This window comes from Miniopterus schreibersii, assembly GCF_964146895.1.
Source record: "Miniopterus schreibersii genome assembly, chromosome: X".
Lineage (NCBI taxonomy): Eukaryota > Metazoa > Chordata > Mammalia > Chiroptera > Miniopteridae > Miniopterus > Miniopterus schreibersii.
The window spans coordinates 47,961,526-47,986,097 of NC_138104.1; the positions used below are offsets into that span (position 1 = coordinate 47,961,526).

Here is a 24,572-nt window from a genome sequence, read left to right on the forward strand (position 1 = left end):
GTTCTACAAAATTCACTTCACTTAATTGTCAAGATAGGTGGTGGTATGCCTGTTTTATAGATTTTATAGATAAGAAAGATGCTAGGCCATTTTTTCCTCAATACTATGTTGCCTTTTTACTGTCATTTTGTCAAAGTAGGGGAAATTGGTAAAGCCAGAGCCAACTCTTCTAGCACCTATTGAGCTACTTGCCTAGCTCTTTGATTTTCCCACAGGATTACTATGTATTAGGTTTTTTGTCCCCACCGCCCCCACCAAAACGCATGTCCCCATGGTTTACCCTTTGGTATCAAATAACAATTTGGTACCCACAAAAACAAGGGGGAAGAGTTTACAGCTTTAGATCCATCAATATCTTTTGTTTGGTCTATGTAACTCTTTTTATATAGTATCATACTATTTCTACTATTAAAGCTTTATAGTGTAAAATCAGAAAGTATGTCAGGCTTTGTTCTTTCTCAGGATTGTTTTGGCTATTTGGTGTCTTTTCTGGTTTTGTACAAATTTAGGATTGTTTTTTCTATTTCTGTGAATTATGCCATTGGAAGTTTTTTGTTTTTCTTTTTAATCCTTACTCAAGGATATTTTTTCCAATTGATTTTTAGAGAGAGTGGAAAGGAGTGTGTATGAGGGGGGAGAGAGAGAGAAGGGAGGAAGGGAGGAAGGGAGGAAGGGAGGGAGGGAGGGAGGGAGGGAGGGAGGGAGGAAGGAAGGAAGGAAGGAAGGAAGGAAGGAAGGAAGGAAGGAAGGAAGGAAGGAAGGAAGGAAGGAAAGGAAGGAAAGGAAGGAAAGGAAGGAAAGGAAGGAAGGAAGGAAGGAAGGAAGGAAGGAAGGAAGGAAGGAAGGAAGGAAGGTCGATGTGAGAGAGACACATTGATTGGTTGCCTCCCGCATGTGCTCCCACTGGGGTCAGGGATCAATCAAACCTGCAACCCAGTTACGTGCCCTTGTCTGGGAATAGAACCCAAGACCCTTCCGTCCACGGGCCAAGGCTATAACCACTGAGACACACCGGCCAGGGCTGCCATTGGAATTTTAATAGGGTTTGTATTGAATGTGTACAATGTAGGTAAAAATACCTTGCTAATATTGAATTACAGTTTTCTAATTCTGTCTGTTTTCACCTTTACCAGTTTTGTGTACTTCCATGTTTTCATGTAGCTTATTAACATCTTTTGAATTCAGCTTGAAGAACTTTCAGTATTTCTTGCAAGGCAGATCTAGTGATAGTGAACTCCCTCAGCTTTTGTTTGTCTGGGAAAGCCTTATCCCTTGTATTTAAAGGATAATTGTAATGAATAAAGTATTCCTGTTGGCAGTTTCTTTTATCTTTCAACACTTTCTGTATGTCATTCTGCACTCTCTTGCCATAAAGAGTTTCTGCTGAGAAATCTGTTGGTAGCCTAATGGAGTTTCTTTGTAGGTTAATTTTTTTTCCTTGCTGCCTTTAAGATTATTTCTTTTTCATTGATTTTTGCCATTTTTGTTATACTGTGTCTTGCAGAAGGTCTTTTTGCATTGATATAATAAAGTGTTCTATTAGCTTTATGGACTGGTATGTCCAAATGCTTTCCTGGGATTGGAGAGTTCTCAACTATTATGGCTTTAAATAAACTCTCTATCCCCCTTTCCCCTTCTTTTCCTTCTGGTGTACCAATTATTCTTAAATTTGCCTTTCTGATCAAATCTAATAGCTCTGATAGAGTCCTTTCACTTTTAAATTCTTAGTTTTCTCTTCTTTTCTAATTGAATTATTTCTATATTCCTAACCTCCAAGTCACATATTCTTTCTTCATCTGCTCTGTCCTGTTACCAGTGCTCTTTAGTGCATTTTTCTATCTCCTTCATCAAATTTTTCAGCTACAGAAGTTGTTTGGTTCTTTCTTATAATTTGTATCTCTTCTGTAATGAATTATTTCTGTTCATTAATTTTATTCCTGAGTCCAATGAATTGTCATCCTGAGTTTTTTGTAGCTTGTTGAGTTTCTTCATAACGGCTATTTTGAGTTCTTTATTAGTTAGATTGCAGTATTCTGTGCCTTTTGAGTTCATTTACTGGAGAATTATCATTTTCTTTTTGTGGTACCATATTTCCTTCATTTTTGATAGTGTTTGAAGGCATTTGAAGAAGCAGATACTTCCTTTATTAAGGCTTTGTGTCTTCTTTGGTCCTTATGATTCAATAGGCTGTCTATTAGAAACCTTTCTTTTGTATTCCAAAAGGTGGCACAATAGCTCAAGTGTGTAGTTTCCCATGTGTGGTTTCTCCTTCTGGAGCTGGCTCTCCCAGATGCTCTGGGAGTGTGCTCAAGGAACTGGTAGCAGAGTACGGGGGGTGGGCTTAACACCGGGGGCTTTGGGGGGTACCCACTGGCCAGTAGGGAGATTCTCTAGTGCGGAACTCCCAGAGATCCATGGGTGGACCTCCTGCTGAATTTCCAAAGCAGAAAGCAGGAACTGTTTTCATTCAATGCCATTGGATATTTTTATCTGCCTGCTTCCTTTCCTCTCCCTTTCCCAGTGGAAGAGGTCTGTCCTTAGAAATCGGGATGCTGCCTGAGAGAAACAATCCCCTCCAGCCACATCCTGCACAGTTGGGGCAGCCAGGCAGTCATTTAACACTTTTTAAGTGTATCTTTATTGTTGAAAGCATTGCAGATGTCTCATTGTTTCCCCATTGACCCCCCACCCCACCCCACTCCCCGGTTACTCAACACTTTTGATTTTTACTCTCCCATGGTAGAGGTTGCTGCTTTCTATTTCCTCTCTGGTGAGGGTGCTGATGCAGTTTCCAAACACCCAGCCCCTTACAGTGTTCCCCTGGGGAGTGGTGCCACCTTAAAGAGTTCTTCCCTTTTGCCTGCGTCTAAATTCAGCTGTTTCTCATTCTTGTGGCATGCCGGATTCTCCCCTCCGGCAGGCTGGGTGTATCTACTTAGTTTTGCACTCTCCAAGGGTCCCTTCCACCCCACCATGGCAGGGTGTGGAGTGGGGCAGGCTCACCCAATCCCTTGGATCCACAGCCCCCACTGAAGTTCTATTTGCCCACTTTTGGATGCACAGATGGGTAGAAACCTCCCAGATGTCCTGGTATAATGTGCAGAGGAACTTTTGTTGAGCTAAGAATGTTCATTTAATTGTTAATTAAAGGCCCAAGGAAAAGAACTCATCAGCCATGATGCTGATGTCACTCCCCTAATAAACATTAAATTTGGATTCTGCTATTGATGGTTGTGTCCTAGCAAGAAATCATGTGGAGTATCAGTCTATAAGAAATACTCATTTTTATTCTAAAATGAAATCACTTTTGAATATATTAGCTAAAACTAGGAGTCTTAAAATACTTTAGAAATCTAATTCATTTTTTTCTTTATTAAGCATATAAAATATAAAACCTTAAATTTAGTATAAAATAACAAATATTTAATACCTTTTTACCAGTTTTCTACTTTCCCCAATTTTTAAATTCTTTACTACTTTACAATTTTTGTCTACCTGTTATGTAATTGTTTCAGCATAGGCTTCCTGATATTTTTTGGTCAAATAATGTTCTATCTTTCATGTATGAAGAAAATAGAAGGGAATGTGCTTTGGCATATTTTTCACACAAGTTATGCATTTGTGGTGATCCCTGTATTTCTTGCTGCTTACTGACCTTGGTTTTTGATATGATCAACTGAATTTAGGAGAACAAACTGTTTGGTGTTGAACGATTGCAGAAATAAGCTGATGCACTAATAGTTTTCTTAGTACAACAACCCTGTAATAAATCTTTGATTTGGATTTATTGTTGTGTCCTTGTTATTGAGTCTTATATATTTTTTTAGGTTTTATCACCATTTTATATTTGAGGACCTAGTACTAAGCTTTTAAGTCAAGATAGTGAACATCTTGTACGATACTCAACAAAATCTTTTAACATAGAAACTTCTTTCTAACACTAGGATTTTAACAGGTTATTGGTAGTTTCTTTCCTATAAAATGATGGGATGGATCGCTAATGGAGAGGACAATGAAGGAAGAAGTAACATGTGAAAATAAGTACATCCTTATAATAAATTCATAGAGCGAGGAAGGCAAAGCTGTTGAAGAGTGTATGAACAAAGCCACAGTCTAATTTGCATTTTATTAATTCGGGTTAGAGTATCCCATATTGTAATTTTGAAAAATAGAATTTAGGTATGCGTAATGGTGTGTTAATATCCAATATATTAGAATATTATACACTTTAAATTATGACTTTTTTTTAAATCCTTACCTGAGGATATGTTATCATTGATCCTCGAGAGAGAGGAAGGAAGAGGGAGAGAGAGAGACATTGATTGGTTGCCTCCTGTCCACTCCCGGATCAGGGATCAAACCCGAAACCTCGAGATGTGCCCTGACTGGGAATTGAACCTGAAACCCTTCAATGCATGGGATGATGCTTGAACCAACAGCCACACCAGCCAAGGCAAATTATGACATTTTTCTGTGCCTTTTTTCAAAGACCATTCAGTTATTCTTAATTGTTCTTTAGCACTTCTAATTGATGTTGACAAAGCACAGGAAATTAAAGAAAATAAGTTGATTTTACTGTTTATTAGAAATACTGGTAAAGCAGTTATAACATAGCAGTTATAACATAGGGTATAGCAGTTATAACATAGGGTAAAATCCATAAATGAGGGAATGACCAGTAATTCATGAGAGAAAACATTAAGATTAGGCAGAATATTTATAAATATTAGCTATAATGCAGCAAGGTGAACTAGAAATTTAGTGCTTAAAATGCGATGAGTGGCTATAGTTGGTTCTAAGTAAACAACTAATAGGAACATGAAGAGAGTAGTGGTGCATGTTAATATAAATGTATTTAGAAATCCATAGACCAAAATGTGGTTATAATATGAATAACAGTGGGTAAAGATAAAAGCAGTGAGAAATATATATATAGGATTATACTACAGAGTGGACAGTATGGATGGTGGTTTCCTAATGAGAGGTAAAGAACGGGATATCTACATCAAACTAATGCCTGGGATTAAAGCTAAATTTGCCAAACCTATACTTTCTAGGATCTGTTCTTTGTTCCCTTTTGTATACTTGTCCATTGGGTCATTTACATTTCTCTTGTCCACTCTGATTTTAAAAAAATACCTGCCATTAACCCCATTCCCTCCCCATTCCAATTATAGCTATTATGTTGATAAATTTAAAGTTACTAGTTTTGTATGTGGAAAATCGTCGAATATCAATAATTTCATGTGGTTCCACCCATACAGTAATACCCTGAAACATCTTTAAAATTCTAATTAGCATATGGGGAAGGAACCTACAGATTTACTGAATAGGAATTGATCGTATAAATTCGTAGCTACAGGGTGAGAACTAGAGATTAACCATTCTTTGCTTTAGTCTTCTCTGTCAAAGAGAATGATCTTTAAACTGTAAAGGGTAGAGTAAGTATGGTGAAGGAAAAGAAAACCCTGGTATACTGAAATAGTTCGCACTGGCAGGTATTTTTTTGAAATCAGAGTGGACAGGAGAAGTGGAAATGATCCAATGGACAAGTTATACAAAAGGGAACAAAGAATAGATACTAGAAAGTATAGAGTGGTGAACTTAGTTTTAACCCCAGGCAGAAGTTTAGACAGGTTTATTGAACAGGTGGTTTCTGTATTCTTAGAAAAGAAAGAGGTGGCCACTGGGAACTTGGATATGTTTACAAAGAAATAATGCCAACTAAAACTTTATTTCCTTTTAAATAGATAATATAATGGATAATACAAGGCAGCTGTTTTAGAAAACTAATGTATTCTGTGCAATCTTAAATTGCATTGCTAAAATGTAGTTAGAAATAATTCACTATACTCTGTTCTTATCAGACCATTGGAATATTTTTCCAATTCTTTTTTTTTCTTCTGTTAATCCTCACCTGAGGATATTTTTCCATTGATTTTCAGAGAGAGTTGGGGGGGGGAGGAGGAGGAGGAAGAGAGAGAGAGAGGAGAGAGGAGAGAGGAGAGAGAGAGAGAGAAAGAGAGAGAGAGAGAGAGAGACATTGATGTGAGAGAGACACATCGACTGGCTGCCTCCTGCATGCACCCTGACCAGGGCTGGGGATCGAGCCTGCAATCCAGGCAGGTTCCCCTGATCGGCAATCATTCCCCTGGTCAGCAGTTGTGGTGTGCATGCCGACACTCTTAACTACTGAGCAACACTGGCCAGGGCTCAATTCTTGTTATTTTAAGAGGCTCAGACATCGATGAGCTAACAACTTTACAGAAAAAAAGCAATCACTAGTGTTTATGGTGAAAGGGTATTTTTTTTGTAGAGGATGATAGGAAAAGGAAGTGTTTGTAAATTACGACTGTGGGTAATTTAAAGGGGACCTCACACATTGAGAGAAGACTTATGGCACAAATGATAGCTATCTTTAAGTATTTTGTGGGTTACCATATAACAAAGTCATTTGTTTGTTTGTTTTTTAGTGTAGCTCCCAAGGCAGAATCTGTATGACTGGAAGTTACAGGGAGAGAGATTTAGCCCAGTTAAGGGTAGTGTCTACTCAAAATTAGAGTAGCTCAGCATATGAATTGGCCATTTTTGAGAAAAAATAATCTTCTCTTTACTAGAAATGTTTAGGAAGAGGCTGAATGGCCTTTTGCCAGATAAGTTATAGAAAGGATAATTTGGGAAGAAGGAAGGTTGGACTAGAATCAGTAGTTCTCAAACTTGGCACAGTATCAGGATCATCTGCAAAGCTTATTAGAAAAACTGTATTATAAGAGCTGTATATATTTCTGTAGATCATTTTCCCCATTAAAGTATCTTATTCATTCTTGAAATTGGGTAAGTGATGAAAGCTTTACCCTCTGGAATGTACTTTTCATGAAGATAGAGATCTTGTTTGACTTGTTTATAAGCTGTATTCCCAGTGTCTAATCACACTACTTATATACATTGCATTAATTTGTCTACCGTTTGAATTTGTTAACATTACTAAAAGTAAAGAAGTGTATTGTGACTTCAAAGGTGTTTGTCTCAAAAGGAAAGTTCTTAAAATATTTTAAGACAAAATTCGCATGTTCATATCACTATTCAAGAGAAAATGCTCTATAGTTGATTATTGGAATCAGACCATATCAGCTTCCCAGAGAGAAAGGTGTCATAACTGTTCTTCAAAGGTTGCTAAATCCTTAACCACAGTGGATGGAGAAGCAGGCATTTTGTTGTGACTAAAATTATGTTGCTTGGTTGCCCTGTTTTAACTGGTGTTTTTAAAGTTGTATTGCTGTTTCACTTTTTGTGACTTTATGGGGCTAAATTCCTTAGTAAATGAGGCTGAGATAACATTACTTACCCGTTAGTGTTTTTTAAATACTTAAGTATATAATTAATCAAGGCAATTAAGTATATATACTAAAACTTATCACATACCTTTTAAGCACTCTAGATTTTAGAAGGCTTACTAGTTGCAATGCAATAATGACATTCTAGTGGATATATCAGCATAGGATTATGGGACTTTTGTTGTTTCTCATTAATACTTCATTCTACTTTGTTAGAGTGAAAGGTAAATTGCTTATCTCTAAACTTGAATTATGCCTATAATAGAAGGAACAAGTCAATCAAATAGTACATTTGATAGGGACATTCAGATACAGCACAATGATAGTTGTGGTTCCCTTTATTTTATTGTTACTTTTGAGAAAAGGAATAATGATTTGAGCATCTCCCTCCCCAACGGGAGCTATATAATATTTATGCTAGAAAAACAAGATCTACTTTTTTCTAGTAAAATACTCAAAGGGTTGGTAAAAAGTAAACTCTTTTTAATTGTATCTTTTTTTTAAATTTATTTTTATTTTTAAATTTTATTTTTAAAATATTACAGATGTCCCTTTTTCTCCCCAGTGACCCGTTCCACCCCTTCCCATCCCCCTCCTCAGTCCCTCTCCCCACTATTGTCCATGTCCTTGGGTTGTGCATATATGCATATTTATAGTCAGTTATCAGTCATTAACAGCTGAGGAAAATGTTCCTGATAAAGTACTCTGTAGATTTATAAGAAAAGCAAGAAACAGCAGTACTGAAAAATAGTGTCTAAATGGAGAATACTTGGAAAAGACAGTGTTGACAAACTCCTTAGGGTATAGAGCCTAAGGCCTGTAGACATTACCAAATGACTAAGAAAAATGTATTATCATCTCAGGTGCTGGATGAATAAACAAAAAATTGCTGAGATGAGAAAGACGGAATATTCAATGATGATGCTGTCAAATATGCAACATACCTTATATTAAGATTTTTTTGAATAGCTGTTAGTGATGACCAAGAAGAACATTAAAAAAGCATGATTAATCAAAGAACTTATGCACGTATATGCGCAACCCATGGACACAGACAGTAGTGTGGTGAAGGCCTGGGGCAGGGGGTGGGTGCAGGGTAGAAGGGTCAATGGGTTAAAAAGGGGGACATCTGTAATAATTTCAACAATAAAGATAAATTTTTAAAAAAATGTGTTTAAGATAAAAAATGTATTGTTGGACATTAAGTGAAATTTTAAAATTCTACCTATACTTTTATCACAAAAGTTGGTTTCATTTCTCATTTTGTTCTAGTCTTTATTCATGTATGTATGCATATTTTTACATAATTTATATCAAAGCATACTTACAAGTTTGTATTTAACTTTTTTGCTTTGCAGTTCCTAATTTTTCTACACTGCTCTTGTTTTTATATTTTAATTAATAATTTCTACAGAGTAGTCCATTATATATTCTATAATTTAATTAACCATTCCCCTGTTGTTGACTTTGGTTTTAATTATAAATAGCACTTTGTTAAACATTTTGTACATGTAAGTCTTGTTAAACATTTTGTATATGTCCCTAGGAGAGATTCCTAGGAGTCAGACAATGGGTATGCATATTTTCATGAACCTTGAAGTCTATTGCCAAAATTATTTTCCATATGGATCATAGCACTTTCTAGTGCATCTAGAAATGTAGGTGTACACCAGTTTCAAGAAATAATTGCTGGCATTAAGTTTTAGAATTTTTAAATGCTAATTTATTCATTTTAAAATTTTATCCTTTTGCTTTCATTTAAATTTCTTTTGATACTTGGCAAAAAATTGAATGGTCAGTGTGACTAAGTTGGTTGGGCATCATCCTGTGCACTGAAAGGTTGCTGGTTCAATTCTCAGGGCACATGCCTGGGTTACAGGCTCAAACCATGGTAGGGGGCATGCAGGGGGCACAAGATTGATGTTTGCTCGCACATTAATGTTTTTCCCTCTCCCTTCCTCTCTCAAAAATCAATAAAAAATATTTTTAAAAAATATTGAATGTTTTTAGTGACTCAGTTTATGATTTGTATTTCCTATATTGAGACTTATTTGTTAATTTCCTTAATCCACTAATTTATTAGATCTTGAGGGTGTTCTTATTGATGGTTAGTTTTATATGTGTTTTAAATATTAAGACCTTGTCATAGCTTTTGTAAATGTTTTTAATTTTTTTCTTTTGAAGCAATTATTAGTTTTCTCTATTAAAGTCTTAAAAAGTGAAATATAATTTTTTCTCTATTTTATTATTTTATTTTTTAAATTTTTTAAATTTTATTTATTTTATTATTTTTTTCCATCACCATTCATACCCCTATACCAATGCTAAGTGAAATAAGCCAGTCAGAGAATAACATATGATTTCACTCATATGTGGAATTTAATGAACAAACTGAAATCTAATTTTTATATAGTATAAAGATACATAAAATTTTTAGTAACTGTTCCTGAATTAACAGTTTGGGCCTGAGATATTAACTCTTAATGGGGTCTAGTATATTTTGTTTATATGATTGTGTTCCTTTGGCTATTTAGAAACTCTGGTATTGGATGAATGACTGGATTTCTGGTAGGTATTTACCTCTCCTCTTTTTCACTGGTTCTTTCTTTTTCTGTTTCTGCTCCACTTCTCAAAGTTGATTTTTTTATTTTTTTATTTCTGTTGAAGTTATTTTTATTTTTATACTTTAAGCACTGGTTTTCGACCAGAGACGGTTTCCTCTACTCCCTAAGAATTGTTTGGTGATGTCTGAGATATATTTGCTTTGTCACAACTTGGTGTGTGTGTGTGTGGAGATGTTAACTAGCAACTAGTGGGTAGAGGCCAGGGATGCTGCTGAACACTCCAAAATATAGAAATAGTCTTTGATCATGAAGAATCATCAGGCCCAAGATGCCAGTAGTTCTGAGGTTGAGAAACCCTGCCTTAAAGAAACACATCTTTTCCCCTATCTACTTGCAGAGTATGTATAGAAAAAAGCAAAGCAGAAGTCATTAATGGTTGATTGTTTCAAGGAACTCAAAGCACTAAGAAATGTTTGATTAAAGAAGGAAGATTACTAAAGTCCCAAAGTTATGGTGCACGCTCTTCCCAATTTAGAATTGTTCAAAATTCTAGAACTTGGGATGGGGAACAGCTGTCATAAAGCAGTCCCCTTACCTGGTACTGAGCTTATGGATTTTCTACCATTATTTACTCAGCATCTCTTAATGTTACATAAATACTCAGATATCCATTTCTTATGATTTACATTCAAAGTTTGTTGATTTTGCTATTCATCATTCTTTTTTTTTTTTGTCATTTTGTCAGTTTAAAATGGCCAATGGATCTACCTTTGCCTGAAAAAAGACTTCATTGCTCTTAAGATTGAGACATTGAAAGGTTTCATATTTTTTTATTGTGGCATGGTTCTGATTGTACTAATCCAGCTACAACTCAATTTTTGCCTTAATTTTGTCTTGCTTCAACATGAAAGCTATTCTCATTTGTACTATATTATTTGTGCACTATGTTAGAATGTCATATAGGATCTTATGTTTTGATTAAAATATAATATGTGGGATATTAAATGTTTTCAGTTAATAAAGGAAGACTAGAGGAATCAGAACAAGTGAGTGCTTGTAAATCCTTATATGGGGATCAAGACATTTGAGGGAAATGAAAAGAATACAGGTGGTATTTGAAAGAGAATTGTGCAGACTTCTGTTTTATTCTGGCTCCTTTTTAAGAAAATTAACTACAAGGCAAAAAACAAATAAACAAAATGGAGACAGGATCTAAGATAACCTCATAGGATATGAAGCCTCAGAATTCATTGGTTAACTAGAAAGAGACCCTACAGTTTCAGAAACCAAAAGGGCAAAAACCTATAAACAAGCCTAGAAAGAATTGTTTGTTACCGAGAACCTATGTGGTGTCATAGCTGCCTTTCTCTTTTCACTATATAAATCCTCTTATATTACTGTTGAATTTTTAGGTACAGCTGTAGATGGGGTGGATGGGTGTGAGGACAGGAAAAATTCTCTATAGAAATTTTAAGATATACTTAACCAAATATAGTTTTAATTCTAAAATTCCTTCGTGTTATAGTAAGATTTACCTATACATTTAAAGTGACAGTCTCCTTGGCTGTTGTGTACCATGAAAGAAAAAATGGGAATGTACTTGAGAAACCATAGTAAGGCAAACAGAAAGTCAGACTTGTGGGATTTAAAAGAAGAGTGTGCGGGGGGGGGGGGGGGGGGGGGTGGAGGTTAATCAAAGAACTTATATGCATAATCCACAGACACAGACAATAGTGTGGAGAAGGCCTGGGGGGGTTGGAGGGCATCATTTCGGAGGGGAAAGGGAACATCTGTAATACTTTCAACAGTACAGATAAATTTAAAACAATAAAAATAAGAGTGTTCCAAAAAAAGTGTTCTTAATGCTTTGTGGTAGTGAACTTGAGTTCATAAAATCATGAAATATATAATGAAATTTAGACTTCTCACAAGAACTGCTGTGGTATGTGTACCCTGTTTTATCTCATCTTAATATTTATGACTTAACTTCATAAAGTAGGTTTCACTTTTAGGTTTTAAGAAGTGAATCTCCTATTTTATGTTTTCCAGTGAATATCACCTCTGCCAGGCAATTAACAGGATGCAGTCGCTTCAGCCATATTTTCCCTTCATCTGCTTACCAGCACATTAAGATGCATAAGAGAATTCTGGGGCACTTGTCATCTGTCTACTGTGTAGCATTTGACCGAAGTGGGAGAAGAATTTTTACAGTGAGTTTAAATTTTGTAATACTGTACCATATTAAAGATTAACAACAATTGAAGCTAGGCCTCATGGCATTGAATTATGCTTTTTTGCAGTTTATCCTTTAAGCCACATGAATGTAAGGAAAGATGAATGGAAATTGAAAATCTTTTCTCATTCTATATAAGTAAATGAGTGTGAACTATAATGTTCTCTATCTTTAGGGAAATCTAATAAATTTTCAGAAGGCTGTATAGTCTAGAGGTGGTTAATTTATGTGAAACAAGTTTTATCTACCCAATTTCATTTACATTTTAGCAAACATTTATTAATACGCAATTTCCATTTGTCACTTGGTGTAATTGGTGCCAGTTCTGCTTAATTAATGATTACATCATCCGTATGGTTGAATAGTTGAACTGCACTACACAGTAATGAAGATTACAGTTGTACTAGTTATTTTTAAAATTGGGTTTTCATTAACCAGATTATGTTGTGTGATTTTGAGTACAAAATTGTAGCATACTGTTATTTCCAATAAAAGGCTTATTAGTCTCATTACTTTAGTACTAAGTTAACATAAAAGTGTAGGTAATGGCCCAATTTTTCTTTTTAAATTTCTACGCAACAACTAAGGAAGTGGTTTGTATTTTGAGAAGTTATAACTCCTTGGAGTTCATTACAGACTCTTCCATTGACATTTTCATGACTCCAAATGCATCACATAAGTATTTGTTTATTAATGATCACAATGAGGATGATGATTGCCATCTTGCTATAAACAGATAATTATTAAATAACTTATTTTCCATAATGAAGTATAATTGCTTTTTACTATTTTTAAAGCTTTTAGAAATTCTCAATAGGAAGTTAAAAATATTTTCACCAGAGATTATCAAGAAAAGGCCACATGTTTACTGAGAAATGCATGTAGACTTTAGGTTAAATTTTTTAATATTTGTAAAAAATATATTCAAGAAATTAAGGAAAAAAGACTGTCAGGCCTAAGGAAAGAAAGAATGGCATAGTTACTTAATGCTAAATCACTTAAAAGTAAGCTAAAATTATTGTGAGTTGTCGGGTTTCACAGTTTTGAGGAGCTCTTCACAAATACCATTGTCAGTTTGGACAATGCTTTGTCAGTGCTATCATTTGAACTTCATTTATATTTGCTACTGGATCCATATTACATGGAGAGAAGAGACTAAAAAGTAAAGGCTTAGAAGTAACTTAATAAAGTTTTCCCTTTGTCTCTGGGTTTTTGGGGAAGGGGAAATTTCTGCTTCATTGTAAATCTTCTGTCCTTTCATGTTACGATAGGGTTCAGATGACTGTTTGGTGAAAATTTGGGCAACAGATGATGGACGCCTCCTTGCTACACTTCGAGGGCACTCTGCTGAAATATCTGACATGGCGGTTAACTATGAAAACACTCTTATTGCTGCAGGCAGCTGTGATAAGGTTGTAAGAGTGTGGTGTCTTCGAACTTGTGCACCAGTAGCAGTCCTTCAGGGACATTCAGCTTCTATTACTTCCATACAGGTGAGAAAAATGAAAAGATAACCTCTAACATAATGTAATAAGGATGAGAATTCTCTTGTTTTTGTTACTCTGTGTTGATAATATTATAAAGAATAGCCAACAGAAAAATGTTGATCTCTTAATGGCTTTGTTCTTACCCTGCACAGGTATTTTTTAAAGTTCCTGTTTTATATAAATCCATTCCCTTTAGAAATAAGTAAAAAGGGAACTAAAAAGGTTTTTCAAATATAGTGTGAGACATCTTATTTGTCTCACTCATATTTATAAAGAAGGGAGAAGCTTGTAAATGCTTTGAGGAGCAACACTAATACCTGTTAGTCAGGATATAAACAGGTTCTAACTTGAATGTTGGCATACTTTGTGTTAACATTTAATCCAAGATGCTTTTCAGTCAGATTGAGAGAGAGAGAAAGAGAGAGAGAGCGCATGAGAGCGAGGGAGAGAAGGAGAGTTTTCATATTAGGAAAAATTTTATTCTTAGTTCCAACTTGATATTTCATATACAGTACATTGACTTCTTTTAAATGCTTGGTCATATAATGTTTTTACCAGATGTTAGTAGTGGAAGTCCTAGATATTCCCAAAATAATTTTTATTTAATCAAACTAAGCTGAACTTTTGTCCTCTTCTTTGTGTGGAGAGCAAAATGGAGGAATCCTTCGAAAAGGTCTTTTATACTTTGGTCAAGGAGACCACTTTTGTAGATGAGATAATTACTCCCATTTACTTTGTTCTTTAGTTGCTAATAAGTATGCCTGTCATTTTGTGTGTGCGTGTGTTATTTAAATAATATATTGCTTGTTTATGAGGAGCTAGCAAGGATTGGATTCAATGTAGCATGTTGAATCTGAAAAACGTTCACGTCAAATTTTTGATCAGTTGAAATTATTTCATGGATTTTATTTTGAGAGATTACCAGGTACTTTTGTTCCCACCATTATATCTGACTGTTATTTCTGGAATTTGGAGGTACTCTCATACAGCATAAAAATGACTATTTAGCCCGGCCAGGCATGGTTTAGCGGTTGAGCGTGGACCTAGAATCCAGGCGATCGGGGTTCAATTCCCGGTCAGGGCACATGCCCGGGTTGCGGGCTCAATCAATGACTCTCTCATCATTGCTGTTTCTATCTCTCTCTCCCTCTCCTTTCCTCTCTCTGAAATCAATAAGGATATATATTTTTTTAAATGACTATTTATACAGAAAAATGTTTATGATACTGTTTGATTCCTTCATAGTTTCAATTGCTCTTTCTACATCATTTTGTTTACATGTGGGATTGCCCTAGAGATCCATTGGACCTCTTCTATGTCACATTTCTTCCTTGGTGATTGCATCAAGTCTCATGGCTTTGAATTTCATCTGTACACTGATGACTTTCAAAACTTATATTTCCATCTTGGGACCTATTGTTTAGCTCCATACTTGTATATTCAGCTACTCTGCATAATCCCATGAATATCTATTGCGCATCTCAAAGCCAACAAATTTAAAATTGAAATCCTGTCTCCCTTTCTCAGATATGACCCTACCAAAGCTTTCCACATCTAAACAAATGGCAGTTTAATCCTCCCTATTGCTCAGAGTAGTCATCCCAGACCATTTTCTTTCCCTTATATCCCATGTCTAACTTGTTAGCAAATTATGTTGGCTCTACCCTCAGAATATATCTAGAATCTGACAAATTCTCATAACCTCCATCATACTACCCTATTTCAATCATCTCACCAGAGACTTCTCATATTCTTACTTCTCTTCCCTCTCTATTACCATAATTTAGCCTCCGAATAACGGAGTGATTTTAAAATGGAAGTTAAATCATGTCACTGCTGCTCAGAACCCTCAATAGCTTCCAAACTCAGAGTTAAAGCCAAAGAAAGTCTGTTTTTAAAATCATTTTTCATTTTTCAATTATAGTTTACACACAATATTATATTAGTTTCAGGTGTACACCCCAGTGATTAGACATTGTATAACTTACTAACTGATCATCCCGCTAAATCTCATACCCATCTGACACCATACATAGTTATTAAAATATTATTCACTACATTCCCTATGGTATACTTTACATCCCCCTGAATATTATGAAACTACCAATTTATACTGCTTAATCCCTTCACCTTTTTCATCCATCCACTCAACCCCCTCCCATCTGGCAACTGTCAAAATGTCCTCTGTATCTATGAGTCTCTTTCTGTTCTGCTTGTTTATTTTGTTTTTTAGATTCAATTATAGATAGATATGTATTTATTGCCATTTAATTGTTTAGATTTTTGGTCTTTTTATTTTCCTCTTAACAAAGACCTTTTAAAATTTCATTAATACTGGTTTGGTGGTGATGAACTCCTTTAGCTATTTGTTATCTAAGGAGCTCTTGATATGTCCTTCCATTCTAAAATGATAGCTTTGGTGGGTAGTGAAATTCGGTTGTAGGTTCTTGCTTTTCATCACTTTGAATATTTCTTGCCAGTTCCTGCTAGTGCTGTTTCTAAGATTATTTCCTTTTCTTTTAACTTTTGAATTTTAATTATGATATGTCTTATTATGGGCCTCTTTGGGTTCATCTTGTTCGGGACTCTGAGATTCCTAGACTTATATATCTATTTCCTTCAACAGGTTAGGGAAGTTCTTTTGTCATTATTTTGTCAAATAGATTTTCAGTTTCTTGTTCTCTCTCTTCAGGCAGCGTCATGATGGGAATGTTGGTATGCCTGAAGTTGTACCAGAGGCTTCTTACACTATCCTCATTTTTTGGATTCTTTTTTCTTTCTTTCTTTCTTTTTTTTTGTTTTTTAAATTTATCTTTATTACTGAAAGTATTACAGATGTCCCCTTTTTATTCTCCATTGTCCCCCTCCACCCCACATCCGCCCCCCCCAGGCCTTCATGACACTATTGTCTGTGTCCATGGGTTAAGCATATGCATATAAGTTCTTTGGTTAATCACCCCCCCCAACTGCTGCATTCCCTCTGAGATTCGTTAATATGTTTCATGCTTCTGTGTCTCTGGAACTATTTTGTTCATTAATTTATTTTGTTCATTAGATTATACATATGAGTGAAATCATATGATACTTGTCTTTCTCTGACTGGCTTACTTCACTTAGCATTAATACTTTCCAGGTCCATCCATGCTGTCCCAAAGGGTAAGAGATCCTTCTTTTTTTATAGCTGTATAGTATTCCATGGTGTAAATGTGCCACAGCTTTTTTATCTACTTATCTACTGATGTGCAGGTGGGCTGTTTTCAGATCTTAGCTATTTTAAATTGCATTGCTATGAACATAGGGGTGCATATATTTTTGTGCCTGGGGTTTCAGGTTTCTTGGGATATATTCCTTGAAGTGGGATCACTGGGTCAAATTCCATTTTTAATTTTTTGAGGAAACTCCATAACTGTTTTCCATAGTGGCTGCACCAGTCTGCATTACCACCAGCAGTATATTAGGGTTCCCTTTTTTCCACATCCTCACTAACACTTGTCATTTGATGATTTGTTGATAGTAGCCATTCTGACAGGTGTGAGGTCATACCTCATTGTCATTTTAGTTTGCATCACTCTGATGATTGGTGACTTTGAGCACTTTTACATACATCTTTCGGCCGTCTGTATGTCCTCTTTGGAGAAGTGTCTACTTAGGCCCTTTCCCCATTTTTAATTGGATTATTTGTGTTCATTTTGTTAAGTTGTATGACTTCCTTATCTATTTGGGAAATTAAACCCTTTTCAGATGTTATCATTGGCCAATATGTTTTCCCATACAGTGGAATTTCTTTTCAATTTGTTGATTGTTTCTTTTGCTGCAGAAGCTTTTTATTTTGATGTAGTCCCGTTTGTTTATTTTTTCCTTTGTTTCCCTTGCCCTAGGAGAAGTATTGTCAAACATATTGCTACAAGACATGTCTGAGATTTTGCTGCCTATGTTTTCTTCTAGGATTTTTATGGTTTCATAAATTACATTTAAGCCTTTTATCCATTTTGAGTTTATTTTTGTGTATGGTATAAGTTGGTGGTCTAGTTTCATTTTTTTGCATGTACCTGTCCAATTTCCCCAGCAACATTTATTGAAGAGACTCTTTACTCCATTGTATGTATTTGCCTCCTTTGTCAAATACTAATTAAGTGTAATGGCTTGGGTCGAATTCAGGGGGTTTCTGTTCTGTTCCATTGATCTATATGCCTTTTCTTTTGCCAGTACCAGGCAAAAGAACAGTGGCTGTTTTGAGTACAGTGGCTTTGTAGTATAACTTGATATCTGGTATTGTGATCCCTCCAACTTTGTTCTTCTTTCTCAAGATTGTCGTGGTTATTAAGGGTCTTTTTTGGTTCCATATAAATATTTGGAGTATTGGTTCTAGATCCGTGAAATAGGCTGTTGGTATTTTAATAGGGATTACATTGAATCTATAGATTGTTTTAGTTAGTATGGACATTTTAATGACGTTAATTCTACCAGTCCATGCACATGGTATATTCTTCCACTTGTTGATATCTTCCTCTATCTCTTTTTTCAATATCCTCTAGTTTTCTGAATACAGATCTTTCACCTCCTTGGTTAAATTTATTCCTAAGTATCTTAATTTTTTTGTTGCAATGGTAAATGGGATTTTTTTATTTTTATTTTTTTTAGTTTCTCTTTCTGGGAGTTCATTATTGGTATATAAAAATACCATCGATTCCTGGGTGTTAATTTTGTATCCTGCTACATTGCCAAATTCATTTATTAAGTAACTTTTTGGTGGAGTCTTTAGGGTTTTCTTTGTACAATATCATATCATCTGCGAATAATGAAAGTTTTACTTCCTCCTTTTCAATTTGGATGCCTTTTATGTTTTCTCCTTGTCTGATCTCTGTGGCTAGGACTTCCAGTACTATGTTGAATAAGATTGCCGAAAGAGGACAGCACTGTCTTGTTCCTGTTTCAAATGGGAATGCTCCTATTTTTTTGCACATTGAGTATGATGTTGGCTATAGGTTTGTCATATGTGGCCTTTAGTATGTTGAGGAATGATCCCTCTATTTCCACTTTGCTGAGGGTTTTTATTAAAAATGTGTGCTGGATTTTGTCCAATGTTTTTTCTGCATCTTGATATGATATGTGATTTTTGTATTTGAATTTGTTTATGTGATGTATCACATTAATTGATTTGCAAATATCATGCCAGCCTTGCATCCCTGGAATAATCCCACTTTGTCTTGATGTATGTTCTTTGTAATATATTGCTTGATACTATTTGCTAATATTTTGTTGAGGATTTTAGAATCTATTTTCATCGTGGATATTGGCCTGTAATTTTCTTATCTGGTTTTGGGATTAAGATAATTCTGGCCTCTTAAAAAGAGCTTGGAAGTGTTCCTTCCTCTTGGATTTTTTGGAATAGTTTGAGGAGAATTGGTGTTAGTTCTTTGAATGTTTGGTAAAACACCCCTGTGAATCCATCTGGGCCAGGGCTTTTGTTTGCTGTGAGTTTTTCTATTACTGCTTCAATTTCATCTGTTGTTATTAGCCTATTCATCTTTTCTGATTCTTCCTGATTCGGTTTTGGAAGATTGTATTTCTCAAGGAATTTGTCCATTTCGTACAGGTTTTCTAGCTTGTAGGCATATAGTTGTTCATAGTATTTTCTTAAAATCCTTTGTATCTCTGTTGTTTCAGTTGTTGCTTCACCTCTTTCGTTTCTGATTTTATTTGGGTCCTGTTTGTTTCTTGATGAGTCTGGCTAGTGGTTCATCAACCTTGTTTATCTTTTCAAAGAACTCACTCTTGGTTTCATTGATCTTTTGTACTGTTCATTCAGTCTCTGTCATTTATTTCTGCTCTGATCTTTATTATTGCATTCCTTCTTCTTTCTCTGGGCTTTTCTGATTTCTTTCTGATTCTTTTAACTTATACAGTTAGATAATAGCAATTTTTCTTGTTTCTTGAAGTAGGCCTATAGTGCTATGAACTTCCCTCTCAGGACTCTTTTCACTGTGTCCCATAGATTTTGAGTGGTTTTGTATTCATTTTCATTTGTTTCCAGGAATTTTTTGATCTCTTTGGTAACCCATTCATTTTTTAATAACATGCTATTTAGACTACATGTGTTTGAATGTTATTCAGTGTTTTTACTATTGTTGATTTCTAATTTCATACCATCGTGTTCTGAAATGATGCTTGATATAATTTCAGTCTTCTTGACATTGTAGAGACGTGTTTTGTGTCTTAACCTGTGGTCTCTCTTTGGGACTGACCCGTGTGCTCTTGAGAAAGATGTATAATCTGTGCTTTGGGGTAAAATGTTTTGTAAATATCAATTAAATCCATCTGATCTTGTGTGTCATTTAGAGTCAATGTTTACGTGTTGATTTTTTTGTCTGAACAATCTATTCTGTAAAGTCAGTAGGGTGTTAAAGTCCTCTACTGTGATTGTATTGTTCTCGATCTCTCCCTTAAAGTCCTCTAAAAGTTCTATAAATTTAAGTGCTCCTATATTAAGTGCATATATGTTTACTAGGGTTATATCGTCTTGTTCGATTGATTCCTTTAGTATTGTGTAGTGACCTTTCTTGTCTCTTGTTATGGCCTTCATTTTGAAGTCTATTTTGTCAGATATGAGCATTGCTATCCCAGCTTTTTTTTTCTTTTCATTTCCATTTGCATGGAAAAATTTTTTTTACACCTTCACTCTCATCCTGTGTGAATGTTTTGTTTTTAGGTAAGTCCCTTGTAGACTGAATGTAGTTGGGTCATGTTTTCTTATCCATTCAGCCACCCTTTATCTTTTTGTTGGAGAATTTAATCCATTTACATTTAAGGTTATTATTGATAGGTACTTATATAAGGCCATTTTAATTCTTTATGCCTATTTTTCTCTCTGTCTCTATGTCTACTTCTTATTAAAACAGTCACTTTAACATTTCTTGCAATGCTAGTTCAGTGGTGATAAATTCCTTTAGGCTTTTTTTGTGTGTGGAAAGCTCTGTATTTCACCATTTATTTTGAATGATAGCCTTGCTGTATAGAATCGTCTTGGTTTCAGATCCTTGCTTTTCATTACCTTGAATACTCCATGCTATTCCCTTATGACCTGTAGAGTTTCTGATGAGAAATCAGCTGACAGCCTTATGGGAGCTCCTTTGTGGGTAACAAATTGATTTTTTTCTTGCTGCCTTTAAGATTCTCTCTTGGTCTTCAATTTTTTTCATTTTATTTATGATGTGTCTGGGCATGTGCCTCTTTGGTGTGTTTTGTTCTTGTGACTCTCTGTGCCTCCTGAACTTGTATGACTTTTTCCTTGACCAGGTTAGGGAAGTTTTCTGCCATTATTTCTTCAAAGAGCTTCTCTAACCCTTGGACAGTTTCTTCACCTCTGGCATTCCTATGAATATTGTTATGTTTCATGTTGTCCACAGCTCCCTTAAGCTGTCCTGTTTTTAATTGTTTTTTTCTTTTTGGTCCTCTGATTGATTTTTTTTCTACCCTGTCTTCTAATTTGCTGATCCGATCTTCTGCTTCCTCTTATCTGCTCTTTATTCCTTCCAATGTATTCTTTATTTCTGCTATGTCATTCTTCATTTCTGACTGGTCATTTTTCATAGTTTCAGTATCTTTTCTCATGCTGTTGAGCATCCTTTTAATTATTATTCTGTACTTCATATCTGATAAATTGCTTATCTCTATTTCATTTAGCTCTTCTTATGGAGAGTTCTCTTGTTCTTTCCTTTGGGCCTCAGTTTGTTTGTTTTTTTGTCTCCCCATTTTGGGAGCCTCCCTGTTTGTTTCCATGTATTAGGTAGAGCTGTTATGTCACCCAGTCTTCTTAGAGTGGCTTTAAGTTGTAGGTGTCCTATAAAGTACAGTGGCACAGCCACTCCAGTCACCCAAGCTTGGCACTCCAGGTGCAATCTGCCCACCCCCGCAGTGTGAGCTGTGTACACCTTTCTGTTGTAGTTGATCCTTGATTACTGCTGGCATGTCAATGAGAGGGATCCACCATGAAGCCGAATGGCTATAAGGACTGTCTGAAACCACCTTGTAGGATCAGCTGTGCAGGGTCCCACTTTGCAAAGCAGGAATTAAATCAGCAGGATTCTGGTGTCTGCTGAATCTGCCCCTTGAGGTTGTCTCCTATGCAGGAGGTTGGGTGGTGTTTCAATGTTGTCTAAATCTGTCTACCTGTTACACTAGCTCTGGGGATCCTGGCATGTACAGGCCAAGGTCAGCTGCCAACTGTGTTGTGTCCAGGCCTCTGGACATGAATTTAAAAGTGATCTGCAGGTGGCTGCTACTGTGCTGGCTTGGAGGTGCCCAGGAGAGCCCATGCTGTGAACCAAGGCCGGCTGTTGCTTGTGTCTTGTCTGGGGTCACTTAGAGAGAGGTACGGGGCACACCAAGGCCAGATGCTACTTGTTTGAGAGACTTTTGGGAAGTCTGAAGCATGAGGCAAGAGAGGCCATTCATATGGGAAAGGTACTGGAAACATCTTGGGTGAGCCTACAAGTTCCGTGGGGTGAGAAATCAGGGAATCACCAGGGCAGGGCAAACAGTGATAGTCAGGTTGGTGGAGACTCAGAAATGGTGCCTGTCTTCCTGCTCTGTGTCGGGGGGATGGGGTTGCTCAATAAAGTAAAAATGCCCTCTGCCAGCATTTCTGTCTGGGAGAAAGGTATACCCACCCCCACCCCCCCAGCTCTCCTCCTGATGGCAGACACTTAAGTTCCTCCTTATATATCCCTGTTGCCTTTTAAGCTGCTGCCACAGTGCTGGAGCTCAGAGGTAGTGTTTCTGGGTAAACCTGTGCTTGGGCCCCCAGCAGCCCTCCATTGCACTCAGCCCTGCAGTTTTATTGTTTGTTTAATTTATTTTTATTGAATTTATTGGGGTGAGATTGGTTAATTAAATTATAGGTTTCAGGTGTACAATTCTATAATGTATCATCTTTATATTATATTGTATGTTCACCACCCAAATTCCAGTTTCTTTTCATCACCATTTATCCCCCCTTTATCCTCTTCTACCTCCCCCCACCCCCTTTCTCTCTGGTAAGCACAGTATTGTTGTCTTTGTCTATTAGTTTATTTTTTTCAACCAGAAGTTATGGGGACTTCTCTTCCTGGCACTGGATCCCTAGGATGGGGCACCTGGTGTGTTGTTTGGGTCCCTCCTCCTCAGGAGGACCTTTGCATCCCTGATATCCCTCTTGATTTTTATCTGCTACACATGGGTATAGGGCTAGCCCATTGTACATCTCCACCCCTCCTGTCAGTTTTGATGTGGCTGCTGCTTTATATCTTTAGTTGTTGAACTTCCATTCAGATAGATTTCAGGCAGTCGTGAATGATAGCCATTATGTAGTTTAGTTGTAATTTTGATGTGGTTGTGGGAGAATGGGATTGTCACATTTAACTATGTCACCATCTTGACCAGAAGCACAAAGCCAAAGTCTTATTTATTTACTTTCTCAGCCTCTTGATGTTTGACCTACCTCACCTCTTTCTGCTTGTTTCCTCTTCTCATTCTGCTTTAGCTGCAGCGCTCTCTGCTTTTTTAGAGCACTCTAGTTATACTACCTTTGCTTTTACTGTTTCATGGTTCTAGAATAATCTTCCATGTATATTCACATGGCTTTTTCCCTCAATTTCTAAGCACTTTGTGCAAATGTCACTTTGTCAGGGAGATCCTCTCTGACCACCTTACTACTCTAGAATTGTAAATTGTCCCCCCCATCAGCATTTTGTATCTCCCCTTAGTTTAATTTTTGTTTGTACTAATGATCACCATTTAGCATGCATTCTATGTGCTTTATTCTTTGTTAATTGTCTCTATCAACATTCTGGTGTATTATCCCCCCAGTTTCTTTTTTTCAAAAAATAATTTCAGATAAAATGGTATGAAGTTAATAGTAGTTGCTTCTGGGTGGTGGGATTATAAGTAGCTTTTATTCTGTTTTTCTTTGTTTCCTGAATTTTCTTCAATAACTATGTATTAATTTGTATTTAGAAATACACATAAAAGTGTTTTATTTGTATAATCTCTAACATGCTTTCTCATTTAAAAACAATCCATTTAAAGTACATTAATGAGCTGTATCACCCTTTGTGAGTGATGAAGCTGTTTAAATGTCATGGGAATAATAAAGTTTTTAGTGTTCTTCAAACTTAATAAAATTATACTATTTCATATTTAATTGTCTCATGCCTATATACCAGAGGTCAGCAAATTTATTGGCCACTTAGTAAATATTTTAGGCTTTGCAGGCCATATGATCTCTGTTGCAACTACTTAACTGTTGTTGCACTACAAAAGCAACCATAGACAGTGTAAGTTGATGTGTTCCAATAAAACTTTATTTACAGAAACAGGCAGTAAGCTTGATTTGGCATGTTGGCTGTAATTTGTAGACTCTTGCTATACACTGTGGATTAAGCTTTCTAATGGAAGCCTCTCGATCTCAGAAGTGAAGATATAAGCATGCTACTTGAGTACTGGTTTATTTTACTGTGCATCAGCTATTAATGGATAATATTAATTGGTGATTTTTGTTTGGTTTATTCTCTAGCCATTTGAAGTGCTATGCTTCAAACAAAAAACAAAAAACACCTAAATAAATGAATGCTAATATCTGTAATGATCGTTTTCTTTTGATTTGAGTTTAGAATTTATTTAAACTCTATGCATTGTGATCCTTAATCTTCATTTCAGTGAAAGGTGTATATTTATCTCTGCTTGGGATTTTAGAAACTCACAGGCATTCTAGAGACTGTGGTTTGATTTTTAACCTTTTTTCCTGTGTCCCAGGCATAATGAACCCAGTGGCTTTTCTCTTTGTGATTTTTTTTCTGAGGAAATGTAAAATACTGAGAATTAGAGCTTGGGAATCCTACATGATAAGTGCTCAATGTAGGGCAGAAGTCATACTTTAAATTGACAACTTAAATATATTGTTTTACTTTATTTCTTT

General features: G+C 35.8%; 1 protein-coding gene across 2 annotated transcripts in view; it reads left to right on the plus strand.

Annotated features, from left to right (window-relative positions):
• BRWD3 (bromodomain and WD repeat domain containing 3) overlaps window positions 1–24,572 on the plus strand; it is a 130,018-nt gene that overhangs the window by 34,300 nt on the left and 71,146 nt on the right. For both annotated transcript variants that reach the window (XM_081124964.1, XM_081124965.1), the window contains exons 7-8: window positions 11,948–12,108; window positions 13,403–13,624. In XM_081124964.1, the coding sequence (XP_080981090.1) occupies window positions 11,948–12,108; window positions 13,403–13,624 (383 nt within the window). The remainder of the gene's footprint in view (window positions 1–11,947; window positions 12,109–13,402; window positions 13,625–24,572) is intronic.